Source organism: Macrobrachium rosenbergii, chromosome 12 (assembly GCF_040412425.1).
Source record: "Macrobrachium rosenbergii isolate ZJJX-2024 chromosome 12, ASM4041242v1, whole genome shotgun sequence".
Classification (NCBI taxonomy): Eukaryota; Metazoa; Arthropoda; class Malacostraca; order Decapoda; family Palaemonidae; genus Macrobrachium; species Macrobrachium rosenbergii.
In genome coordinates this window covers 66462925-66485604 of record NC_089752.1, presented here as the reverse complement: position 1 = coordinate 66485604, position 22680 = coordinate 66462925, and the positions used below count along the sequence as shown (strand labels likewise).

Here is a 22680-nt window from a genome sequence, read left to right as displayed (position 1 = left end):
ATAAAACGGCGAAAAAATTACGACACGGTGACTCAAGAAATGCTAGGATTTTCAGCGAAGGAAAAAGTTTTTTTCAAAAATTTATGGATGCCCCTCAGGACACCCAGATGCTTCCTAGGTGTCGTAAAAGCCACGGGATGTGGTTCTTGGTCGGATTCGGTCACACGTGGGCGAACAACACGGTGCTGAGAAGCTGGGTCACTTTGGCTGCTGGGTCCTTCTCCAGCATCCCAGTCTAAAACTCGCCTCACATGCTCACTTCCGACAGGCAGTATGCGCCTTTCACGGTCCTGACGGCTTTGTGACATCTCTGCAAACGTCCTGTTGCAGCACGAATACGCAAACACTCTCCAAAGTTCTGCAAAACACGTCTGCGTCAAAATATCGCTCCCGCAAGGTGCGGCGCTGATGCTGTTTGCTGCGAGAAGGAGGGAATTCGCGCATGCGCATCTGGGTGACGCTCAGAAACAAAACAACAGCTGGATCCGTGAACTCCCAGCATCCCTCAAGGTGCGTGATTTGAAATCTTCCGCAAACTAGGCCTATAATTATTTTTCCGCGAATATTTAAAAAAAGCATTTTCAGTCGACGTTTGCGACGTCCACTCGGCATTCGACAGACAATTTTAGTCAACGTTTGCGACGTCCAATAGGCGTTTAAGGGTTAAAATACAAAATAAATTAAGCAAAATTTTAAAATTTAGTTGTTCTAAAATTCATTAGATGTCTAAGGGTATTTGTATTTCTGTTATTTAACTTTTATATTTTATCAATTAGATCACAGCTCCTCATGAACATTAAAACAAGTATTACTGAAAATGTTGAAGATTCCGACAAAATTCCTTTTATCGATCTATTTCCAAAATTTGATAATCGCTGCAGGTTATATTTTGGACATTCACACAATATATGTTTCACAGTTAATTTATTATTTTCAGCTTCTTCATTCCATATATTCTGCCATTTACTTACAATGATTGTTTTTATATATCTTATACAGTCACTAATAGGGATGTCTACATTTGCTCTTGTCATATGGACTGCTTCTTTAGCTGCTTTATCATCTTCTGCATTTCCTTTAATCCCTGCATACAGGTATTTCAATGTTTTTTTTCATTATTATACAATTCATGGAGTGAAAACTTAATTTGTTGTACAATATTATTTTTTTGACTATAGCTTTGAATGCTTTCTATACTGCTTCTCTATTTTTATGGCTGATGCTACTGCACATAACTCAGCTGTAAATACCGAGGCATTATCTAGTAGAGAGAACTGATATCTTTTGTCTGGGGATACTGCAGCATATCCCATTGAGCTATCAATCTGATAACTCTCAGGTCTGAACATTATCGGGCAGTTGATGGTCCTACCACAGTTCTCACTATTTAGCTTCGGATATAAACCCATTCCCAGCTATGATATCTTTTCCCATTTTTCAGGTCCAATAAATTTTAGTTAAAGTGGAAAATTCCACAAAACTTAATCCAAATAAATATATAATGGTATACGCGACTCTTGGACTCAAACCCAGGAACATATTCCTGGGGTTCAAGAGCCCCCTCACCAAGTCAAGGAGGTCCCACATTGAGGGGGTGTCTGGAGGAAACCAGCATGTGTCCTCCAAGATCGCCGCCTCTCGCTGCGGAAGAAAATACCCCTCACGGCAAGGAGAAGCAGAGAGAGAACCCAGTCCGGGTGAAGCAGAGTCAGAACAACCTGCACTCAGCAAGACCCTCTGAGGCAAGATGAATTTGTACTCTGTTGAGGCAGGGGAGGAGCTAGGTGTCTTGACCTGAATGAACTCCTTGTCCAAAAAAAATGTATTCATCTGGTTGAGAAAGCTCTTGCAAGCAAGGACTGCTGTGGCCCCCGAAACTCTCGGCCCCTTGGGAACTGCAAGGGTTACAAGTGATGAAGATTATTCACTGGGGAAGCTGCGGTTTTATCCCAGGGATCCTTGCGCTTATGAATGGGCGCGAAGTTCTCCGAGAAATGAGGGCGATCGCAACTTGAAGAGGAAGATCCTTGCTGCTTCCGAAGTGCGAAACTCCTGTACCTCTCTCCTTGGAGGAAGACCTTTACAGACCCCAAGAAACCCTCCTCGGCTACCTGGTTGTACTACGAGACAATCAGGGGACCAACACCCAAGCACACCAGGCAGCCAAACTCCAAAGAAAGACAAATTCATCGGAGTTCTCTCTGTCCATCTCACACCTCTCGGAACAACCGAGAGGAAAAGAGAACAGGTGGGGAGAAAGAGTACCACTACCTGTCCTTCCAGTAAGACCAGCAGGAGAGGCGGACCATGAGCAACAATCAACCGGAGATTATTGCCACACGGGGTAAGAAGAGCGCTTGTGCCGTGGCAAAGCGCTTTCCTGGGAAGAGAGGAAAGTTCACCTGAACGGTGTCGAGAACCTGATTCGGAAAATCCGAGCGGGGCCAAGCTGAGCCGCATTGAACTGAGCCGATCATGCGCACGCGATCCATTGGGTGGTAAGCAGTGGACTGGGAGGCAAGGGGGCGAGCCAAGCCAGTCTCGCAAACATGACCAAGGGCTGGGCGGGGCAAGCAAGGGGGGCCAGCCAAGCCAGTCTCGCAAATGTGACCAGAGGCTGGGCGGGGCGAGCAAGCAGAGCCGATCGTGTGGACACAATCAGAACTGGACAGGGCAGAACTCGTCTGCCATGAACTAGCGCTACTTTCCCAAACTCTAAACTCCTTCGAGGCCTAGGCCCCTCGAGAAGAAGGTTTAAAGAGGAATTCTGTGTCTGCTATCCTGCATGCTTGAACCCTAAGGTTCAAGACATGAGGATGAAACCCGGCCAAGCAACCGAAGCAGCTGGCAGGCAGTATCAAGACACCAGGGTGTCTCTGCAATGAGACACCCAGGTGTCTTGGCATTTTCCCTCGTCCTGTGCCTCTCGCCAGGAGGGAGCTCGTTATTCATACAATTCGAGTGACCTACAAGACCCCCAAAAATCGGGGAGTGGCTGCTTTTAGTTTCCTAAGAAATAGAAAAGAGCCAAGCACAGAACCAGTCTTAGACGCAGAATTCTAAGACTGGCAACAAGGGCGCACCCCCCGAAATGAGACCACAGAGGAGAGTGCGAATTGGTTCTTGCCTGAGGGCAGGAAGAGCCAATGAAGAAACTTGTCTCCCAGAAGAGTCAGTCCCTCAGAAGTCCCGCAGGACTCCCAAAGGGAACCTCTTCCCTGCTTCGAAACACCAGGCTCGGAACCCGACTGAGCACTGGTAAGCACTTGTAGTGCTGGCAGGAAGAGCTGAGACACCTGAGTGCCTCGGCCCTTTCTCTTGCACTGCTCCCAAACTGGGTCAGGGAGAGTACTATCCAGATCAGATCAAGATACTTGATATTCCACAGAATCTTGGGCACTCGGAGTGGCTTGTGAACAAGCGCCTGAAGCAGCACTCATCTTATAGGCAAAACCTCTAGGACTGGGAACGGGAGCACAAACTGAGGTCTGCGCGCCTGCAGCTCCTGAAACACAAAACCCAGGGGTATGCGAATCGGTTCCGGAACCCAAAGGTCGGGAGGAGCCAACAAGAGAACCACTGCCTCCTGAAAAGGAGGCAATCGCTAGATGTCCAAGGACATCAAGGAGGAAGAAGCAGCCTTCCACTCCTTTGGCTGACAGAGGTCTATCCAGTTCCCAGGACCACCTCGAACCTTGGCAGAGGAAGAGAAGAGGCAGCAGAAGATGAAATCGAAGATAAGCGGAAGAAGGCGCTGACTATTTCCACAGGGCAACTTCCTTCATCTTCACTCCGACATCTTCTAAAGGATGGTGGACACGAAACATTGTAACCTCCAGGGCAGTAGGCAGGATCACAATGGAAGTGGCCCAGGACACCACCACCAGGAGAAGCAGCAGGCACGACCAGGACAGCCGATGCAGGGGCTACAGAAGCAGTTTGGAAGGCAGGAGCTACAGCAACGGCCAGGATCGTCACATGAAAGTCACCGGCAGCAACAGGAACGATCAAGACGGCTGCGGCAGGAGACCAGGAAGAGCAGCCCAAAGACTGTTGCCGAGTCAACAGGAGCATAACACAGGAAACAGCAGGAGCAGATGGACCACAGATACGCAAGGCAGTGCCACAGCATACATGAAGGCCAGCAGTGACAGCAATCGATCCACATCGGCGGGAATAGAGTCGGAACGATCCTGATGTAGAACTATGCCATCCCAAGCAGGTACTGTGGTTGATCCTGAAGCAACACTGTATGAACATCAGGATTCCATGCAAAAATATCCCAACTGAGATATCCAGCCAACTACTGCTGCCTACGATGCTCACTGTCAACTTGTCAGTAAAAGCAAAGATGAGCAGTAGAGGGAGACTTCTCTCGCCACGAGGGGAACTGCCCTATACAGCAAGAGGAAGCTCCTGAGAAGAGGTCGCCCGACCGTCAGCGGCCAACCCCCCCCTCGTGGTCTTCACCCGACGAGCAAGCGAAGAGGGCAAAGGAGAGAGATCTCACCTGAAGGAGAGATAAAGAAGAACCTATAGGGAGAGAGATGGAAGGAGGGGAGGCCACCAAGGGCGCTGTGGAAGTGAAACTTACCAACAGTGCCCGCAACCTTTCTCCCCCCCGCAACTCTCCATAGCGCAGGCCGAAAAACAACTCTCAGCACAAGTAGAAAGGAAGTAGTCATGCCCTTGTACACAGAGGGTGGCAGCCCAAGAAGGGAAGTGAACCTGTTACGTCCCGATCAATGTAGGGGAGCGAAGATATTACATCCCAATCTGATATCTCCGAACATGTACAGGGGAACGCCTTCAGTATCTAAATAAAGGGCTACTGGAAGAGAAGCATTACCACTCGGTCACGCCCGTCTAAATAAGCCCTTGGCCATCAAACCCACGACACAGACGCAGGGGAACCACGGCTTATGCAAGGCTATCACAAATCATGGGTTTGTATATTAATAAATATCAAACATACATAAAATATACGCAAAAAGATCCCACTGGGATAATAAAGAGCTTAACGACAGTCAGGCAAAGAGATCCGAAAACACGTCTGCAAACCATGACAGCCGCAAGCAAACTGGAATGTTTACATCCTGGCAGGTGGGTATTCCCCGCCTACCTGACGGTAGTTACTGCCTAACCACCTTACGCAAGAGTTTAACGGCCGTGTCTGGCTTTGCCGTAAGTAATTCCTAATGTAAAGGACCGATGGTTTGTATATTGTGTCGGAACAATTTGGAATTCTTAAAGTTCTCAGAAAAACAGCTTAACCTTCTCATCTCTATGGCAAAAAAGATTAAATAGCACTCCCTTTAAAACAGTTTTAAGGAGAATTCTTGCAATAAACTTACTCTTTTAAATGCCGATGGTCCTAACAAAGAGGAGGTTTCATAGTAAATACTTCAATGAAACAGATTCCTGAGGCTCAAAGGGATATGCAGATAAATTTATGACTACTACAACTGGTGTCACAACACCCAGGTTATTGATGCTGTAATACAGTCTTCTTCTTCTTTTAACGTGCTTTTTTCCCATTTTTGTATGGGGTAAGCACGATGCCTTCTTTTGAAGGACTTTTGATTTGGCTTTGGGGTAGACCTGTAGTCTCGATCGGCTGCCCTGCCTGACATCGCTTAGACCCCGGTAGCGTATGTTTCATGTATCATACCCGACCCAACGCTCTTTCTTCCCAGCAGCGAGAAGTTGTTGCGCGGGTAGGGCGAGAGTTCGAGACGTGTGAGATGTTTGTTATGTTTTTAGGTGTTGTAATGGCTTTGTTTTGTGTGTGTATTTAGTCTGTAACACCCATTTGCTTTTTAAGCAAACCTATCCGTTGATTACATATATAATCCCGGGATGTCTACACGGATAGCAAAGTGTCTGCCTCTCTGATCAGTCGGCTGCGGATTTGAACCCGCGCCACAGACCTCTACGAAGTCTGAAGCTGCTGCTGTAACCGACTGAGCCATCGAGGCTCTGATGCTGTAATACAGTAAACCCCCCATATTCGCGGGGGATGAGGATCCCCTCCCAAATAGCTAAAAATCTGTGAATACTTAGAGCAGCCTATTTTGATAGTTCAAACACAAAAAAAACTAAAAATGCTTATACATTTATTTTCTTACTTGCGATGGGGTTAGGTTCCAGAAAATCCATCTTTTGATGGAAAAAACATATCTCAAATATAGCCTAGCCTACACTAGGGTATTCAGTACCATGGACAGTAAACCCCCCATATTCGCGGGGGATGAGGATCCCCTCCCAAATAGCTAAAATCTGTGAATACTTAGAGCAGCCTATTTTGATAGTTCAAACACAAAAAAACTAAAAATGCTTACACATTTATTTTCTTACTTGCGATGGGGTTAGGTACCAGAAAATCCATCTTTTGATGGAAAAAACATATCTCAAATATAGCCTAGCCTACACTAGGGTATTCAGTACCATGGACAGTCATACCCCGAACTTATGCAAGGTTAGGCTCCAGAACCCCTCACGCAAGGCAAATTTTCATGTAAGTTTGGCACAGTCTCTAAAAATGCTAATAAATGCTTATTTCTAAAGTTTAAATGCTAAATATGACCCTAATCATGCTCCCAAACTATTAAGCTAACTTCTAAATGAAATTAAAGTTACAGGCAGTCCCCAGTTATCGGCGGGGTTCCGTTTCTGAGGGTGTGATGATAACCGAAAATCACTGCTAACCGAAAATCTGTGATTTCAGCGCTTTTTCGGCAATTTTCGGGGGTCATCAGTGCCTCTGTTAGGTATGTATCGGCACCAATACCCAATTGTCGGTGCCGATAAGCAGAAATCGGCGATTTTCGGCGCCGAAAATTGCCAATTTTCGTCGCTAGACAAGCGCAATAAAACCGGATCGCTGTTAACCGAGCCCGCCGTTAACCAGGGACTGCCTGAACTGTAATTTCCTTTAAAAGTTAGCTTAATACAGTACATTACCCTTAAAAAAGGAAATAAATGGTTGACATAAAAATAGAGTTGGAAGAGAATTTCTGTATCTCTCCCCTTCCGACTGATCTATTTTTGGAAGTCTTCTCAACCTCTTTTTAATAACTTCTTTACTCTACATCTCTTTCTCTTTGTTCTGAAATGCTTTTTCATGAACAAAATCACAATTTTTAAAAGTAAATTCTATTTTTCTAACTATACAAACCCAAGGTCCTTTACATTAGGAATTACTTTCAGCGTAGGCTGGAAATGGCCGTTGAACTTTCGAACAAGGTGGTTAGGCAGTTAACTACTGTCCGGGAGGAGGGAAGTACCGCCTGCCCAGATGTAAACATTCCAATTTGCCTTTCAGCCCAGGTATCAGATTGAGGGGTGGCATGAGGTGGGCATGAAATGTAATGTAAAGGACCTCGAGTTTGTATAGTTAGGAAAAATACAATTTGCTTTTAATAACTGTGATTTGTTCCGACACGATATACAAACCCTTCGTCCTTTACATTAGGAAGACTCACTGGTTGGAGGGAGGAATCTGAGTGAGTCTCTATGAACTGACTGGAGTTCACCACACCTTGTCTTCCCTTCCTGGTCGACAGAGCAAGGAAGGGAAATCTGCCTCTGACAAAATGATCGGGCTGTAAGAAACGCAGGATCAATTGTCAGACTTCTGAGTCCCTTTGCACGAAAGAGGAATCGTCAGTTCATGCAAAGTAGGCTAGGAAGAACTTGGAGTCGGATGACATTAAGGCAATCACAAGCATTGGGTTTGTCTTATTGTCATGGTCTCCTTGCCTGCCTTGCAAGGGAAAGGAGTGGGGTTGCTTCTATAAACTTGAACGGAAAACAGAATGGGAGCTCCCGTTGGGTGCTTACCTGCATCGACCGCCAGATCCAGAATGTAATGGCATGTTGGCTCTCTGCCCATGGGAAGAGAGCTGAGATGGGGAGAAAGAAGAGAGGCCAGTCACTCCACATTCATTCTCCCAATCACAACCGTACATCTTAGGCGAGATGCAACCTGTCCTGTTAGAGGAGCCGGGTAAGTTACACAACTTGTTGAGCAGCCACCACAGGACCCAAGGAAAAGGTGTCCAAGGACTTGTGAGCAACATCCCAGAGATAGAAGGAGTAGAAGGTGGGATGTTGGGACCACACACCTGCCTTCAGCACCTGCACAACCGGCATGTTCTTCTGGAATGCGAGGGACAGACCAATGCTGCGGACTTCGTGAGCTCTCAGACGAAGCGTACCAGTGTCGTCTTCTCTAGCAGCAGAATACGCTCTCCTTGTCGTCTCACGAAGCCAAAAAGAAATCGTGTTCTTGGACACTTATTTCTTGGTCGAGCCAGTACTAACAAAGAATCATCGACACTCAGGCCGGAGACGTCGAGTTTTCTTCAGATAGCACCGCAACACTCAAACAGGACACAGTAGCATCTCATCTGGTTCATTACCCACAAAGTCCTCTAGGGAGGGGGATCATGAAGGACTCGAACCGTGCGTCAGGGACTGAAGGATTCTGAGTCTTCGCCACGAAATCCAGGACGAAATCGAGCATAACCAATCCCCATTCCCTCGAGTGTTTAACATCGAAGGAGAGTCCGTGCAGTTCGCAAACTCTCTTCGCCGATGCCAGGGCCAGCAGGAAGGCGGTCTTGAGAGTCAGATCCCTGCCTGACGACTCTCGTAAAGGCTTGTACGGTGCACGAGTCAGACTCCTTAGAACAAGAGTCACATCCCATGCAGGGGGGTCTGTGATCCCTGGGTGGGCAAGACCTTTCGAAGCTTCCATCAGTAGGGAAATCTCAAAGGAGGAAGAGATGTCTACTCTTTTCAGCTGTAAGACTAGGCTGAGTGCGGCACGGTAGCCTTTTACAGCTGAAACGGAGAGGAGCTTTTCTCGGTGAAGGAAGACGAGGAAGTCCGCGACCTGCTGAATAGCAGCTCCGACCGGAGAGATACACCGTCAACGACACCAACCACAGAAGACGGACCACTTTTCCTGGTACACAGCTGCGGAGGTATCCGTCCATCTCTGTTGCTGCACGACGCGAAAAGCCTCTCGCACACAGGAGATGGTAGATAACCTCCAGCAGTGAAGACATAGGGACTGCACTGCCTGGTGGTGCCGCTCCTATGTGGGGTTGATACAGCAGGCTGGGCCGGGGGGTGGGGGGGGGGAGATCTCTCTCGGCACCTCGGAGAGGAGAGCTAGCAGGTCGAGATACCAAACAGCCTGTGGCCATTTGGGTACCACCAGAATCAATCTGAGATTCGGAGTGATCATCACTTGGTTGATCACTCAGCGAATCAGACAGAACGGAGGAAAGGCGTAAACGTCGAGGTTGTCCCACGGGTGTTGGAACATGTCCTCCGCAGCAGCCCTTGGGTCTGGCACAACCGAGCAGAAGACTTGGAGTTTTCTGTTGTGCCGGGTGGCAAACAGGTCGATAACTGGACACCCTCACAAGTCGAATAGCCTTTCCGTCACTTCCGAGTGAAGGGACCATTCGGTTCCTATCACCTGATTCTGGAGGCTGAGCTTGTCTGCCACGAAATTCCTCTTGCCTGGAATGTACCTGGCTGACAGCTCTACCGTGCGAGCCACAGCCCACTCCATGTACCTGCATTGTCAACTGGTGGAGCGGGAAGGATACTAGACACCCCCTGCTTCTTGACATATGCCACTACCGTGGTATTGTTGCTCATCAGTACCACGGAGTGTCCCATTACTCAATCCCAGAACTCTTGGAGAGCCAGGAAGGCTGCCTTGAGTTCCAAAACGTTGATGTGAAGGTGCTTGTCGTCTTGATGCCACACTCCCGAAGTCAAAAACTCCTCCAGGTGTGCGCCCCATCCCTCGGTCGATGCGTCTGAGAACAGCAGCATGTCTGGAGGGGGAGTATGCAGGGATACTCCTATCAAGAAGTTCCTGTCGTCCATCCACCAGCAAAGGTCCTCTCTCACCTCCTCAGAAAAAGGGATGAGAAAGGACTGGGGGTCTTGGGACTGGGACCAATACTCCTTTAGTCTCCACTGTAGAGACCGCAGGTGAAGACGCCCACGAGGTACCAGCTTCTCCAGCGACGACAGGTGACCGATGACGACTTGCCATTGCCTGGCTGGCTGTTCCTGTCATGACAGGAACAGCTGTGCTGTCTCCCTGAACCTGCTGATACGAGAGTCCAAGGGAAAGACTTTCGCTGCCACCGAGCCTATCAGCATGCCCAAGTACTTTATTCTCTGCTTGGGGGTGAGATCTGACTTCTCAAGGTTCACCATGATCCCAAGATCGCGGCAAAGCTCAAGGAACTGATCCCTGTCCTGCAGCAACTGCGAGCAGGAGCTTGCCAGGACCATCCAGTCATCGAGATACCTCAGCAGACATATCCCATGCAAGTGGGCCCAAGCTGACTCGAGAGAGATGACACTTGTGAACAGCTGGGGAACGGTCGAGAGCCCGAAGAAGAGTGCCCTGAATTGGAAGACCGTCTCCCCCAGGATAAAGCGGAGGTACTTGTGAGAGGACTGATGAATGGGTATTTGGAAATAAGCATCCTTGAAGTCCACCGTAAGGTTGAAGTCGTTCTCCCTGATGGAGGTGAGCACGGATCATGCTGTTTCCATCATGAACCAAGTCTGGCGAACGAATTGGTTCAGGGGAGAGAGGTCTATGACTGGTCTCCAACCCCCTGTGGCTTTCTCTAGGAGAAAGACACAGCTGTAAAAGTCTGGGGACCAATCCGGCACGACTTCTACAGCACCCTTGCTCAGCATGGCTTGCGCTTCTTACATTAGTGTGGAGTCCTTAGGTGGTCCTTGGACGTAGGTGCCAAGACGGACCAGAGTGTTGGTGAGGGGTGGCCGAGACTCGAAGGGTAGTAGATATCCCTCCCGAAGGACATCCACTATCCAGGTCTTAGCTCCGTATCGCTGCCATGTTGCCCAATGGCATGACAGGCAACCCCCCACCTTCGGCACCAGTTGGGGGGAACGCCGTCCGTAGCGTTTCCCCTTCTTCTTCCCCTTGCCCCCTTTATCGGACTGGAAAGCGGGCTGAAAGGGGTGGGAAGATCCACCCTTTCCAGAGGAAGAAGAAGGCTGGGTGTTCCCACGGGATCCCTTCAAGGACTGGGACTTTTTAGGGGCCGAGTAAGTGTTAGCCTGACCCGAGGGCCTGGCCGCAGTGGAACGTGAAGACCTGGAGGTCTTGGCCACTGCCAGGTGAACAAGACAGTCGCTGTCATCGGTCCGTTGCTTGTCCACCGCAGTGTCCACCAACTCTCTAAGGAAGAGAAAGGTAGACCCCAGCAACAGTCCGTTCCGCAGGGTCACTGCTGACTTGGGCCACACGGACTTGGCGAAGCGAGAGAGAACAGCGTCTCTCCACTTCAGAACCATGTTGGCCCACAGGTTTGCTGTCTGGTGGGCGAGGTAGGAGATGGCTCTACCTCCAGACTGGCATAGTCTCCCAAAAGCGGAGTCTTCCCCAGGTGCGACAGCGCTTGAGGAAGCAGCCACTTTGGATACTGTGAATGACCACAGATCCAACCAGGAGACTGCCTGGAAAGCCGCCATGGCGGTGGCTTCCAGGGTTGTGGCTTCTTGCTGAGAGAGGGAAATGTTCTCTGCAGTAAGTTGCTGCAATGAGAGACCCGGGTCCAGATGAACCAGGTCCAGGTCACCCTGCTTAGGCGGCAATGACTCTCCGATGGCGTATGGAAACGCTTCTGACGAGGCAGAGGAGGGGGAAGAAGCTTGTCCGAGCGGTTCGATCGTAGTGAATTGTCCTGCCCAGACACAAGACCATTCACCTGATCAAAGAACCCCTCGGCAAGTGTGGACCACGGCAGCCACACTGAAGCTTTGGGTTCCTTCTTGGGTCCCCAAAAGGATTCGAGGCATGGCGGACGATCCACAGATGAAGCCGTGGTCCCTTCTCCGAGGTCACTGTGGTGACGAATCAGCGCAATTACCTCAACAAAAGTCCTCTGTATCTCAGGGGTGTCTGCGTCCTGGGGAAGAGGACCCTCGAGTGCTTCCAGGGTGCGGTCCTCCCGATCTACTCTCCCTGCAGGAAGGAGAACCTCGGCAGACCCCATGATCCTTCCTGCACCGCATGGGCATACGACCTGGCTGAACCGAGGACCGAACCAGGCACGTACACCCTGAGGTAGAACTCTGGGGAGACAACTCGCCGGAGTTCTTCCTGTCCGACTCTCGCCCCCTGGGAGGAGCCCAGGAGGTAGAGGGGACAGGCGAGGAAGATCGGGAGCTCCCACTAGTCTTGCTGGCAGAAACAACTGGAGCAGTGGGCTGGAAGCGGTCACCAACCGGCGGTGGTGACGGCAAACCAGGTCGAGGGGAGCCTTGGTGAAGCGTCCTCCCAAGGAGAGCGGGCTTACACGAGTCAAGCCGCCCACTCGGCTCCCAAAAGACAGGCTGGCCACGCGAACTTGGCCGGGGACTGGGAGGAGTTGAGCACGCGGGTGGTTGGCGAGAACTTGCACTGTCCTCTGGACACACCCCCAGTCTTCTTTGAGGCCGAAACCTCTCGGGAAGACTGAGCAGGTGACCTCTTCTCTACCTCACCAGATGTCCAGACCCGAGGGACCAGCGCACCTTCCCGGGAACCTGGCTTGGCACTCGAAGAAGTGCTAGCAGGAAGAGCCGGAGCACCTGCATGCCTGGACTCTTTCTCCCCTCCTGTGCCCGAGTCGGTACAGAAAGAGGTTTCTCCAGTACCAGACTAGGTACTTGGCGCAGCTCGCGAACGAGTGTCCGACACAGTCCCACTGGCCTTAGAAGCAGGCTGCTTCAGCGCAGCGGGGGGGAGTGCAAACCATGGGCTGCATGCCCTTTGCTCCTGATACGACTGACCAGGGGTCAACATATCGGTTCCCTGGTCCATGGACCAAGAAGAGCCAACAAGAGATCCCACTGCCTTCCTTGTGGAAGGAGGCAGTCACTTAGAAGTCTTGGAGCGAGACTTCTTGGGGGTGGGGGGAGAGGCAGGCTTCTTCTTCTTTGGCTGGTGAGCCTTGGAAGAAGAAGAGGAAGAAGAGGTAGCAAACAACAAGGTTGAGGACGATGAAGACAATGACGACACCTTCCTTGGGTCAGGTCCCCGTCCACGAGGGAGCAGCAGAAGATGCAGGCGCAGCCAGGGGGGCCAGGGAAGCAGGCACAACCCAGGCAGCGGAGACGGTGTGCTCGGGCCAGCAGCTACCAGGGCAGGTGGAGCAGCTTGGGAGCCAGGAAAGCCAGTAGATGATGCGTAGGTCAACGGCATGGGTGGTGCATGAGAAGCCATGCTGGGGCTGAGAGTCAGGGTAGCAAGGAGCCGGGGCCAGGTCAGGATTGAGCGTGGGTCGGCAACGGGAGCTGGCACAGAAATGTATGGCACTGAAGAAGCCACCATCTGCGAGGAGCCAGGAAACCAGGAGGCAGTGGCACGGAATGGAGCGTGGCAGGAGCAGCCGACACCTGGGTGCCCAGGTGCGAGGCCACCGTCACAAGCAGGTTCCCTGAACAATGACATGGTGACAGTCGTGGTGGTGGATATGGTGGCTGTGTGGGTTGTCACCGGAGCACCTGACAGATGGGATGCCAGACCCTCCAGTAACAGAAGGCCAGGCAGGGGCGAGATCGGGTACCTGGCTACCAAGAGATGCTTCCACCGCCAAGCCTGAGGAAAGAGTCGGGTCAAACACGGAAGCCTCTACTCACTCCGGGGGAAAAAATTCACCTCTGGAGTGAGGAGAGGCCCCAGAGAGGATGTCCTGAACGTCCACTCCCCGTGGCCTTCCACACCCGACAAAATGAATGAGGAAGGGGAGGAGGAGTCCTCACCTGAGGGAGAGGCAGCAGGAAGGGGAAGCTTGCCAGGAGGGAGAAACGATCCCGGCAGGTCAGCCACCAAGGGAGTCGGGGGCGTGTTTACCTCGGATGACGCCTTGGCGGGTTCCCTACGGTATTGTCTACTCCCCTCAAACTTCGCCCACTGCGCGGCAAACTAGGAACACCACTCTGCACAAGGAGAAGAGCATGAACAAACACGTCCTCTGCAGGGGGGCAGAGGGTGTGAAGGTCCATATCCATGCTAGAGCGAAAGGTGTTACATTTCTTTCCTCCCACCCCAGGACACACACACACGCTGGAGGAAGGACGACTTTACGAGATTTATCCACATTCATGGTAAGAACAACAAAAAGATCCCACCGGGGAAAACAGCTCACAGACAGTCTGGGCAGAGAGCAAGAAACACACATCTGCAGTGCATGACGGCTGAAAGCAAAAAAATTTTTACATCTAGGCAGGCAGTACTCACGCCTCCCGGATGGTAGTTAACTGCCTAACCACCTCATTCGAAAGTTCAACGGCCGTTTCCAGCTGTGCTGAAAGCAATTCCTAATGTAAAGGACCAACGGTTTCTATAGCGTGTCGGAACAAATATCTTTTATGGGAGATATCAATTGCAGACTTCACAACTCAGGGAACTCAACCCTACTGTCATCATTCATGCAAGGAGCTCAACATGACCAAACGGAGTCAAATCTGTACTGGTAGTCATACAGACTGTTAATTAGTGGGTAATTCTCAACATGACCAAACGGAGTCAAATCTGTACTGGTAGTCATACGGACTGTTAATTAGTGGGTAATTCTAAGTGTTAGCTCTGCGCCTGTTTTTACCTTGGAAACTAGTTCTTTCTACACTTTTATGACTTCTGATACTGGAGGTGCATTTGTTTGTTGTCGCTCAATGATGTGTCCCTTCACCGTGTTTAGTACTGGCCCAGGGGGGTGGTAACCATACGTTAACAAGTTACTGCACTTGCCGGACGGGATATGAACCATTCCAAACAGACGTACCCGTGCTCTGTCTTGTGAAGATCGTGTATGGAAACCCCTTGTTGGATGGACTTCAGAGGTTAATTACACTCGTGCGACAAAAATTGAAGGTAAAATCACAATTTTTAAAAAGTAAATTGTATTTTTCCTAACTATGCAAACCCAAGGTCCTCTACATTAGGATTACTTTCAGGCGTAGGCCGGAAACAGCCGCTGAACTTCAAATAAGGTGGTTAGGCAGTTAACTACCGTCCAGGAGGCGGGGGTACCGCCTAACCGGATGTAAACATTCCAATTTGCCTTTTGGCCCAGGTATCAGATTGAGGGGTGGCATGAGGTGAGTATAAAATGTAAAGGACCTCAGGTTTGTATAGTTAGGAAAAATACAATTTACTTTTTAAAAATTGTGATTTGTTCCGACATTATATACAAACCCTTCGTCCTTTACATTAGGAGACTTACTGGTTGGCGGGAGGAATCTGAGTGAGTCTCCTGAACTGACTGGAGTTCACCACCTTGTCTTCCCTTCCTGATCAATAAAGCAAGGAAGGGAAAACTGCCTCTGACAAAATGATCGGGTTGTAAGAAACGCTGAATCAGTTGGCAGACCTCTGGGTCCCTTTGCATGAAAGAGAAAAGTCAGTTCGTGCAAAGTAGGCTAGGAAGAACTTGGAGTCGGATGACATAAAGGCAATCACAAGAAACTGGGTTTGTCTTATAGTCATGGTCTCCCTCCCCACCTTGCAAGGGGAAGGAGTGGGGTTGCTTCTATCAACCTGAACGGAAAATAGAACGGGAGCTCCTGTTGGGTGCTTACCTGCATCGACCGCCAGATCCAGCATGTAACGGCATGTCTGCTCTCTGCCCGTGGGAAGAGAGCCAGGATGGGGAGAAAGAAGAGAGTCCAGTCACTCTACATTCATGCTCCCAGTCACAACCATACATCTTAGGCGAGATGCAACCTGTCCTGTTAGAAGAGCCGGATAAGCTACATAACTTGTTGAGCAGCCACCACAGGACCCAAGGAAGTGTCCATGGACTTGTGAGCAACATCCCGGAGGTACAAGGAGGTGAAGGTAGTCTGTTGGGACCACACACCTGCCTTCAGCACCTGCACAACCAACATGTTCTTCCGGAATGCGAGGGACGGACCGATGCTGTGGACTTCGTGAGCTCTCAGATGAAGTGTACCGGTGTTGTCTTCTCCTGCAGCAGAATACACTCTCCTTATCGTCTCACGAAGCCAGAAGGAGATGGTGTTCTTGGACACTTCTTTCTTGGTCAAGCCAGTACTAACAAAGAATCATCGACACTCAGGCCGATGTCAAGTCCTCTTCAGATAGCGCTGCAGCACTCCTACAGGACACAGTAGCATCTCATCTGGTTCATTACCTACGAAGTCCTCTAGGGAGGGGATTGTGAAGGACTCGAACCGTGTGTCAGGGACCGAAGGATTCTGAGTCTTCGCTACGAAATCCGGGATGTAATCGAGCGTAACTGATCCCCATCCCCTCGTGTTTAACATTGAAGGAAAGTCTGTGTAGTTCGCCAACTCTCTTCGCCGATGCCAGGGCCAGCAAGAAGACGGTCTTGAGGGTCAGATCCCTGCCTGACAACTCTCGTAAAGGCTCGTACATTGCATGAGTCAGGCGCCTTAGAACAAGAGTCACATCCCATGCAGGGGGCCTGAGATCCCTGGGTGGGCAAGACCTTTCGAAGCTCCTCATTACTGTAGTAAGGAAATCTTGAAGGAGGAAGAGATGTCTACTCCTTTCATTCGCAAGATTAGGCCGAGTGCGGCGCGGTAGCCTTTTACAGCTGAAACGGAGAGAAGCTTCTCTTCGCGAAGGAAGACGAGGAAGTCCGCGACCTGCTGAATAGTAGCTCCAAACGGAGAGATACCCCGTCAATGACACCAGCCACAAAAGACGGACCACTTTCCCTGGTATACTGCTGTGGAGGATCGTCTGAGGTACCCTGCCATCTCTGTTGCTGCGCGACGCGAAAAGCCTCTCGCTCGCAGGAGATGGTGGATAACCTCCAGCCATGAAGACACAGGACTGCACCGCCTGGTGGTACTGCTCTACATGGGGTTGATACAGCAGGTTGGGCCAGTGGGGAATCTCTCTCAGCGCCTCGGAGAGGAGAGCTAGCAGGTCCGAATACCAAATGGCCCGCGGCCATTTGGGTGCCATCAGAATCATCCTGAGATTCGGAGTGATCATCAGTCGGCGAATCAGAAGAACAGAGGAAAGGCGCAAACATCGAGGTTGTCCCATGGGTGCTGGAACGTGTCCTCCGCAGCGGCCCGTGGGTCTGGCACGACCGAGCAGAAGACTTGGAGTTTTCTGTTGTGCCAGGTGGCGAACAGGTTGATGACTGGACACCCCGACAGGTCGAATAGCCTTTCCATCACTTCCGAGTGAAGGGACCATTCGGTTCCTATCACCTGATTCTGGCGGCTGAGCTTGTCTGCCATGAAATTCCTATTGCCTGAAATGTACCTGGCTGACAGCTCTACCAAGTGGGCCACGGCCCACTCCGTGCACCTGCATTGTCAACTGGTGGAGCGGGAGGGACACTAGGCCCCCCTGCTTCTTGACGTATCTCACTACCGTGGTATTGTCGCTCATCAGTACATTCTCAGAAAGAGGGATGAGAAAGGACTGGGGGTCTTGGGACTGGGACCAATACTCCTTTAGTCTCCACTGTAGAGACCGCACGTGAAGACGCCCATGAGGTACTACCTTCTCCAGCGACGACAGGTGACCGATGACGACTTGCCATTGCTGGACTGGCTGCCCCTGTCGTGACAAAACAGCTGTGCTGCCTGCCTGAACCTGCTGATACGAGAGTCCAAGGGAAAGACTTTCACTGCCACTGAGTCTATCAGCATGCCCAGATACTTTATCCTCTGCTTGGGGATGAGATCTGACTTCTCGAGGTTCACCAGGATCCCAAGATCACGGCAAAACTCAAAGAGCCGATCCCTGTCCTGTAGCAACTGTGAGCAGGAGCTCGCCAAGACCAACCAGTCGTCGAGATACCTCAGTAGACGTATCCCAAGCGAGTGGGCCCAAGCTGACACGAGCGAGAAGACTCTCGTGAATATCTGGGGAGCGATCGAGAGCCCGAAGCAAAGTGCCCTGAATTGGAAGACCATCTCCCTGATGATAAAGCGGAGGTACTTGCGAGAGGATGGATGAATGGGTATTTGGAAATACGCATCCCTCAAGTCCACCGTAATCATGAAGTCGTTCTCCGATGGAAGCAAGCACAGATCGCGCTGTTTCCATCGTGAACCAAGTCTGGCGAACGAATCGGTTCAAGGGAGAGGTCTATGACTGGTCTCCATCCCCCTGAAGCTTTCTCTACGAGAAAGATATGGCTGTAAAAGCCTTGAGACTAGTCCGACACGACTTCCACAGCACCCTTGCTCAGCATGGCTTGCACTTTTGGCTGTAGTGCGGTGTCCTTCGGAGTTCCTTGGACATACGTACGGAGATGGACTAGAGAGTAGGTAAGGGGAGGCCGAGACTTGAAGGGTAGTAGATATCCCTCCCGAAGGACATCCACTATCCAGGTCACTGCCATGTTACCCAATGGCTTGACAGGCAACCACCCCCACCTTCGGCAGCTTTTGGGGGGGAACGCTGCCCCTAGCGTTTCCCCTTCTTCTTCCCCTTGCCCCCTTTACCGGGTTGGAAAGTGGGCTGAAAGGGGCAGGAAGACCCACTCTTTCTAGAGGAAGAAGGCGGCTGGGTGTTCCCACGGGATCCCTTAGAAGACTGGGATTTCTTAGGCCGAGGAAGTGCCAGCCTGGCCGCAGTGGAATGCGAAGACCCAGAGGTCTTGGCCACTGCCTGGTCGACAAACTGGTCACTGTCATCAGCCTGGCGCTTGTCCACCACAGCGTCCACCAACTCCCTAGGGAAGGGAGAGGCGGAACCCAGCAACGGTCCATTCGGCAGGGTCATTGCCGACTCGGGTCCTAAAGACCTGGAGAAGTGAGAGACAACGGTGTCTCTCCGCTTCAGGACCAGGTTTGCCCACAGGTTTGCCGTTTGGTGGACAAGGTAGGAGATGGCCCTACCCCCAGACTGGCATAGTCTCCCAAAGGCAGAGTCCTCCCCGGGTACGGTAGCGCCGGAGGAAGCAGCTACCTTCAATACTGTGAAGGACCACAGATCGAGCCAGGATACTGCCTGGAAGGCCGCCATGGCGGTGGCTTTCAGGGTTGCGGCTTCTGGCTGAGAGAGGGAGATGCTCTCTGCAATAAGCTGCTGCAACATAAGACCCGAATCCAGATATACCAGGTCCGGGTCAACCTGTTTAATTGGCAATGACCTCTCTGATGGTGCGTAGAAGCGCTTCTGGCGAGGCAGAGAGGGGGAAGAAGCCTGTCCGAGAAGTTCAATCTAAGTGAATTGTCTTGCCCAGACACAAGACAATTCACCTGGTCGAGGAACCCCTCAGCAAGTGTGGACTACGGCAGCCCCACCGAAGCCTTGGGTTCCTTCTTGGGTCCCCAGTAGGATTCGAGGCGCGACGGACGATCCACAGTTGAGGCCGTGGTCCCTTCTCCGAGGTCACTGTGCTGATGAATCAGCACAATAACCTCAGCAAACTTCCTCTGTGTCTTGGGGGTGTCCGCATCCTGGGGAAGAGGACCCTCAAGTCCTTCCAGAGTGCGGTCCTCCCGATCTACTCTCCCTGCAGGAGGAAGAACCTCTGCAGACCCCTGTGATCCTTCCTGCACCAAGCGGGCGTAAGACTTGGTCGAGCCAAGGACCGAGCCAGGTACATATGCCCCCGAGGTAGAACTCTGGGGAGAAAACTAGCCAGAGTTCTTCCTGTCTGACTCGTGCCCCTTGGAAGGAGCCCAGGAGGTAGAGGGGACAGGCAAGGAGGATTGGGTGTTCCCACTGGCCTTGCTGGCAGAGCCAACAGGCAGCAGGCCAGGAGCAGTCACCAACCCGAGGTGGTGACGGCAGCCCAGGTCGAGGAGAGTGCTTACGCCTAGGCGAAGCAGTCTCCTGAGGAGAGCGGAGCAGCTCGTGTGGGTCGAGCCGTGCACTCGCCTCCCCCAAGCCAGGCTGGCCGTGTGGATACGGCCAGGGACTGGGAGGAGTCGAGCGTGCAGCTGGCTGGCACGAGCTTGCGCTGTCCTCTAGACGTGCTCCAGTCTTCTTCGAGGCTGTAGCCTCTCGGGAAGACTGAGCAGGGGACCTCTTCTCTGCTTCTCCAGGGGTTCGGACCAGAGGGACTGAAGCACTTTCCCGGGGACCTGGCTTGGCACTCACAAAAGTACCAGCAGGAAGAGTAAGGGCACCTGCATGCCCCGACTCTTTCTCTCGCCCCATGCCTGGGTCTGTACGGCGAGAAGTTTCTCCCGTATCAGCCTGGGGTACCCGGGTCTCCTTGGAAACCTGGGTACTCGGAGCGACTCGCACACGAGTGTCCGACGTGGACCTGCTGGCCTTAGAAGCAGGTTTCTTCGGCACAACAAGGGGAGTGCGGACCGTGGTCTACACACCCTTGGCTCCCGATGTGACTGACCCTGGGGCCAGAGCAGCGGTTCCTGATCCGTGGATCAGGAAGACCCAGCAAGAGATCCCACTGCCTTCCCTGTGGAAGGAGGCAGTCCCTTAGAGGTCTCGATGCAAGACTTCTTCTGGGGGGGGGGAGGCAGGCTTCTTCTTCTTTGGCTGGAAAGCCTCAGAAGGAGAAGAGGAAGAAGAGGTAGCAGATGAAGATGAAGATGATGACGAAGACGACAACCCTTTCTCGATCTTTGACTTCTTCTTCGCCATCTTCCTCAGGATTGAAGTCAGGTCCCCAAACCATGCAGGAGCAGCGGAAGAATCAGGAGCAGCAGGGGGGGCTGCAGGCTCAACCCAGGCAGTGTAGACGGTGCTCCGGCCAGCAGTTACCGGGGCAGGAACATCAGCACGGCAGCCAGGAACGTGCGGAGGAGCCTGGGATGAAAGCACGGGTGGCACACAGGCAGCCAGGGTCGAAGGCATGGGAGGCGAGTCAGTAGTCAAGCCGGGCTGAGAGACAGGGAAGTGAGGAGCTGGAACCATAGTCATAAACGGGCCAGGGTCAGCAACAGAGGCAGGAACAGTCATATATGGCACCGTCGACGACACCATGTAGGAAGGCCCAGGTCGTGAGAGTGGGGCCAGGAACCCAGGAGGCAGCGGTACTGAATGGTGAGAGGGAGGGGCAGCTGAAACCTGGGTGTCCAGGTGTGAAGCCACCAACACGGGCAGCTTGGTGAAAGCAGACATGGTGACAGATGTGGTGGTGGTAGTGGTAGCCGAATGCGTTGTTACTGAAGCGCCAGACAGATGAGATACCAGGCCCTCTAGTGACGGAACGCCACATAGACCCAGGTGTAACCAGGCCGAGGATAGGTCTGATACCTGGTCAGTATCCACCCCTAAACCTGAGGAAACAGTCGGGTTAAACTGGGAAGTCTCCGCTCGCTCTGGGAGAAAAATTTCCCCCCCAGCTCGAGAAGAGACCCCCCGAGAGGATGGCCTGATCAACCGGCCCCCCACGCCCTTCCACACCCGATGGAATGAATGAGGAAGGGGAAGGGGAGTCCTCACCCGAGGGAGAGGAAGCAAGCAGGGGAAGTTCACAGGGAGGAAGAAACGAACCTGACACATTAGCCACTACTGGAGTCGTCGGGGGCGTGTTACCCTCGGACAATTCCTTGGCTGGCTTCCGACGGTAGCGTCTCCTCCCTTCGAACCTCTTCCATTGCTCGGGAGACCAGGAACAACGCTCGCTACAAGGAGCGTCGTGCGAACACACACGTCCCTTGCAAGTTGGGCAAAGGGTTTGTGGGTCCATGTCGATGCTAGAACGAAAGGTATTACATTTCTTGCCTCCCACCCCAGGACACACACGCTGGTGATAGGAGGGTTTAGAAGGTTTGTCAACATTCATTCTCAAAACAAAAAAGAATTTTCCCCCCAAAAGGTTGAAAAAGGGCCGTCAGGCAGAAAGCGAAGAAAAACGTTCGCATTCCATGATGGCCAAAAGCAAATTGGAATGTTTACATCCGGGCAGGCGGTACCCCTGCCTCCCGGACGGTAGTTAACTGCCTAACCACCTTGTTTGAAGTTCAACGGCCGTTTCCAGCCTACGCCTGAAAGTAATCCTAATGTAAAGGACCGAGAGTTTGTATATTGTGTCGGAACAATCCTTAATTAGCAACCAAAAAATTGTAGAAAAAGTCAAGTTAGAAGGAAATCGCTGCCGCGGAGCTACTACTTAGATCTACCAATTAGTGTGACGTCACTCCCCTTCCGAGAGCTAGCCTATCACTGGCGTGCAGTGGGCGGGGCTTTGCTGCAGAGAGCCCTGGCTTTCAGTATAAGCTATCATAGTGCTTTGTCTAAACATTTAGTGAATAGGCCCTAGGCTTTGCTTGACAATAAAATTTCAAATTTCACGTGGTCCGCACCTGTCGGCGGGTCTGCATTTGTAACAATCGCCCTGCACGCACAGAAGAAACTACTGTGGCAAAGTTTACCTCAACTTCAGGATTGACGCCAACGGAATGGGGAGGCATACGAGAGGCTTGACTTCCTTCTACATTTTGAGACCTACGCCTCTTCCTTCCCTTGGATGCACCATCTTCCAATGGAGTTACTCGCTCGTCACGATCTATATTCACATGTCCATCCATTGGAAGTAAGTACGAAGAGGTTTAGGAATTACGAATATACACAATTTCACTGGAGAGAAGATATGACTAGACTTTGTTGTCAAAGTGTGTTTACATCTGACTCAACGCCATCTATTGGCTACATGGAATGATTTGCGCTTTCTAGAAATTATG

General features: G+C 51.5%; 1 protein-coding gene across 3 annotated transcripts in view; it reads right to left on the bottom strand.

Moving 5' to 3' along the window:
- Nucleotides 1-22680, bottom strand: part of Psn (presenilin) — a 262797-nt gene that overhangs the window by 182241 nt on the left and 57876 nt on the right. Inside the window, exon 1 of one of the 3 annotated variants that reach the window (XM_067112301.1) lies at nt 22372-22656. The exons of 1 other annotated variant lie outside the window; for it this stretch is intronic. In XM_067112301.1, coding sequence (XP_066968402.1) covers nt 22372-22527 — 156 coding nt within the window. In that variant the 5' untranslated portion in view covers nt 22528-22656. Of the gene's footprint in view, nt 1-22371; nt 22657-22680 lie in introns of those variants that run through there. One more of the 3 variants, XM_067112303.1, reaches the window with a different exon arrangement.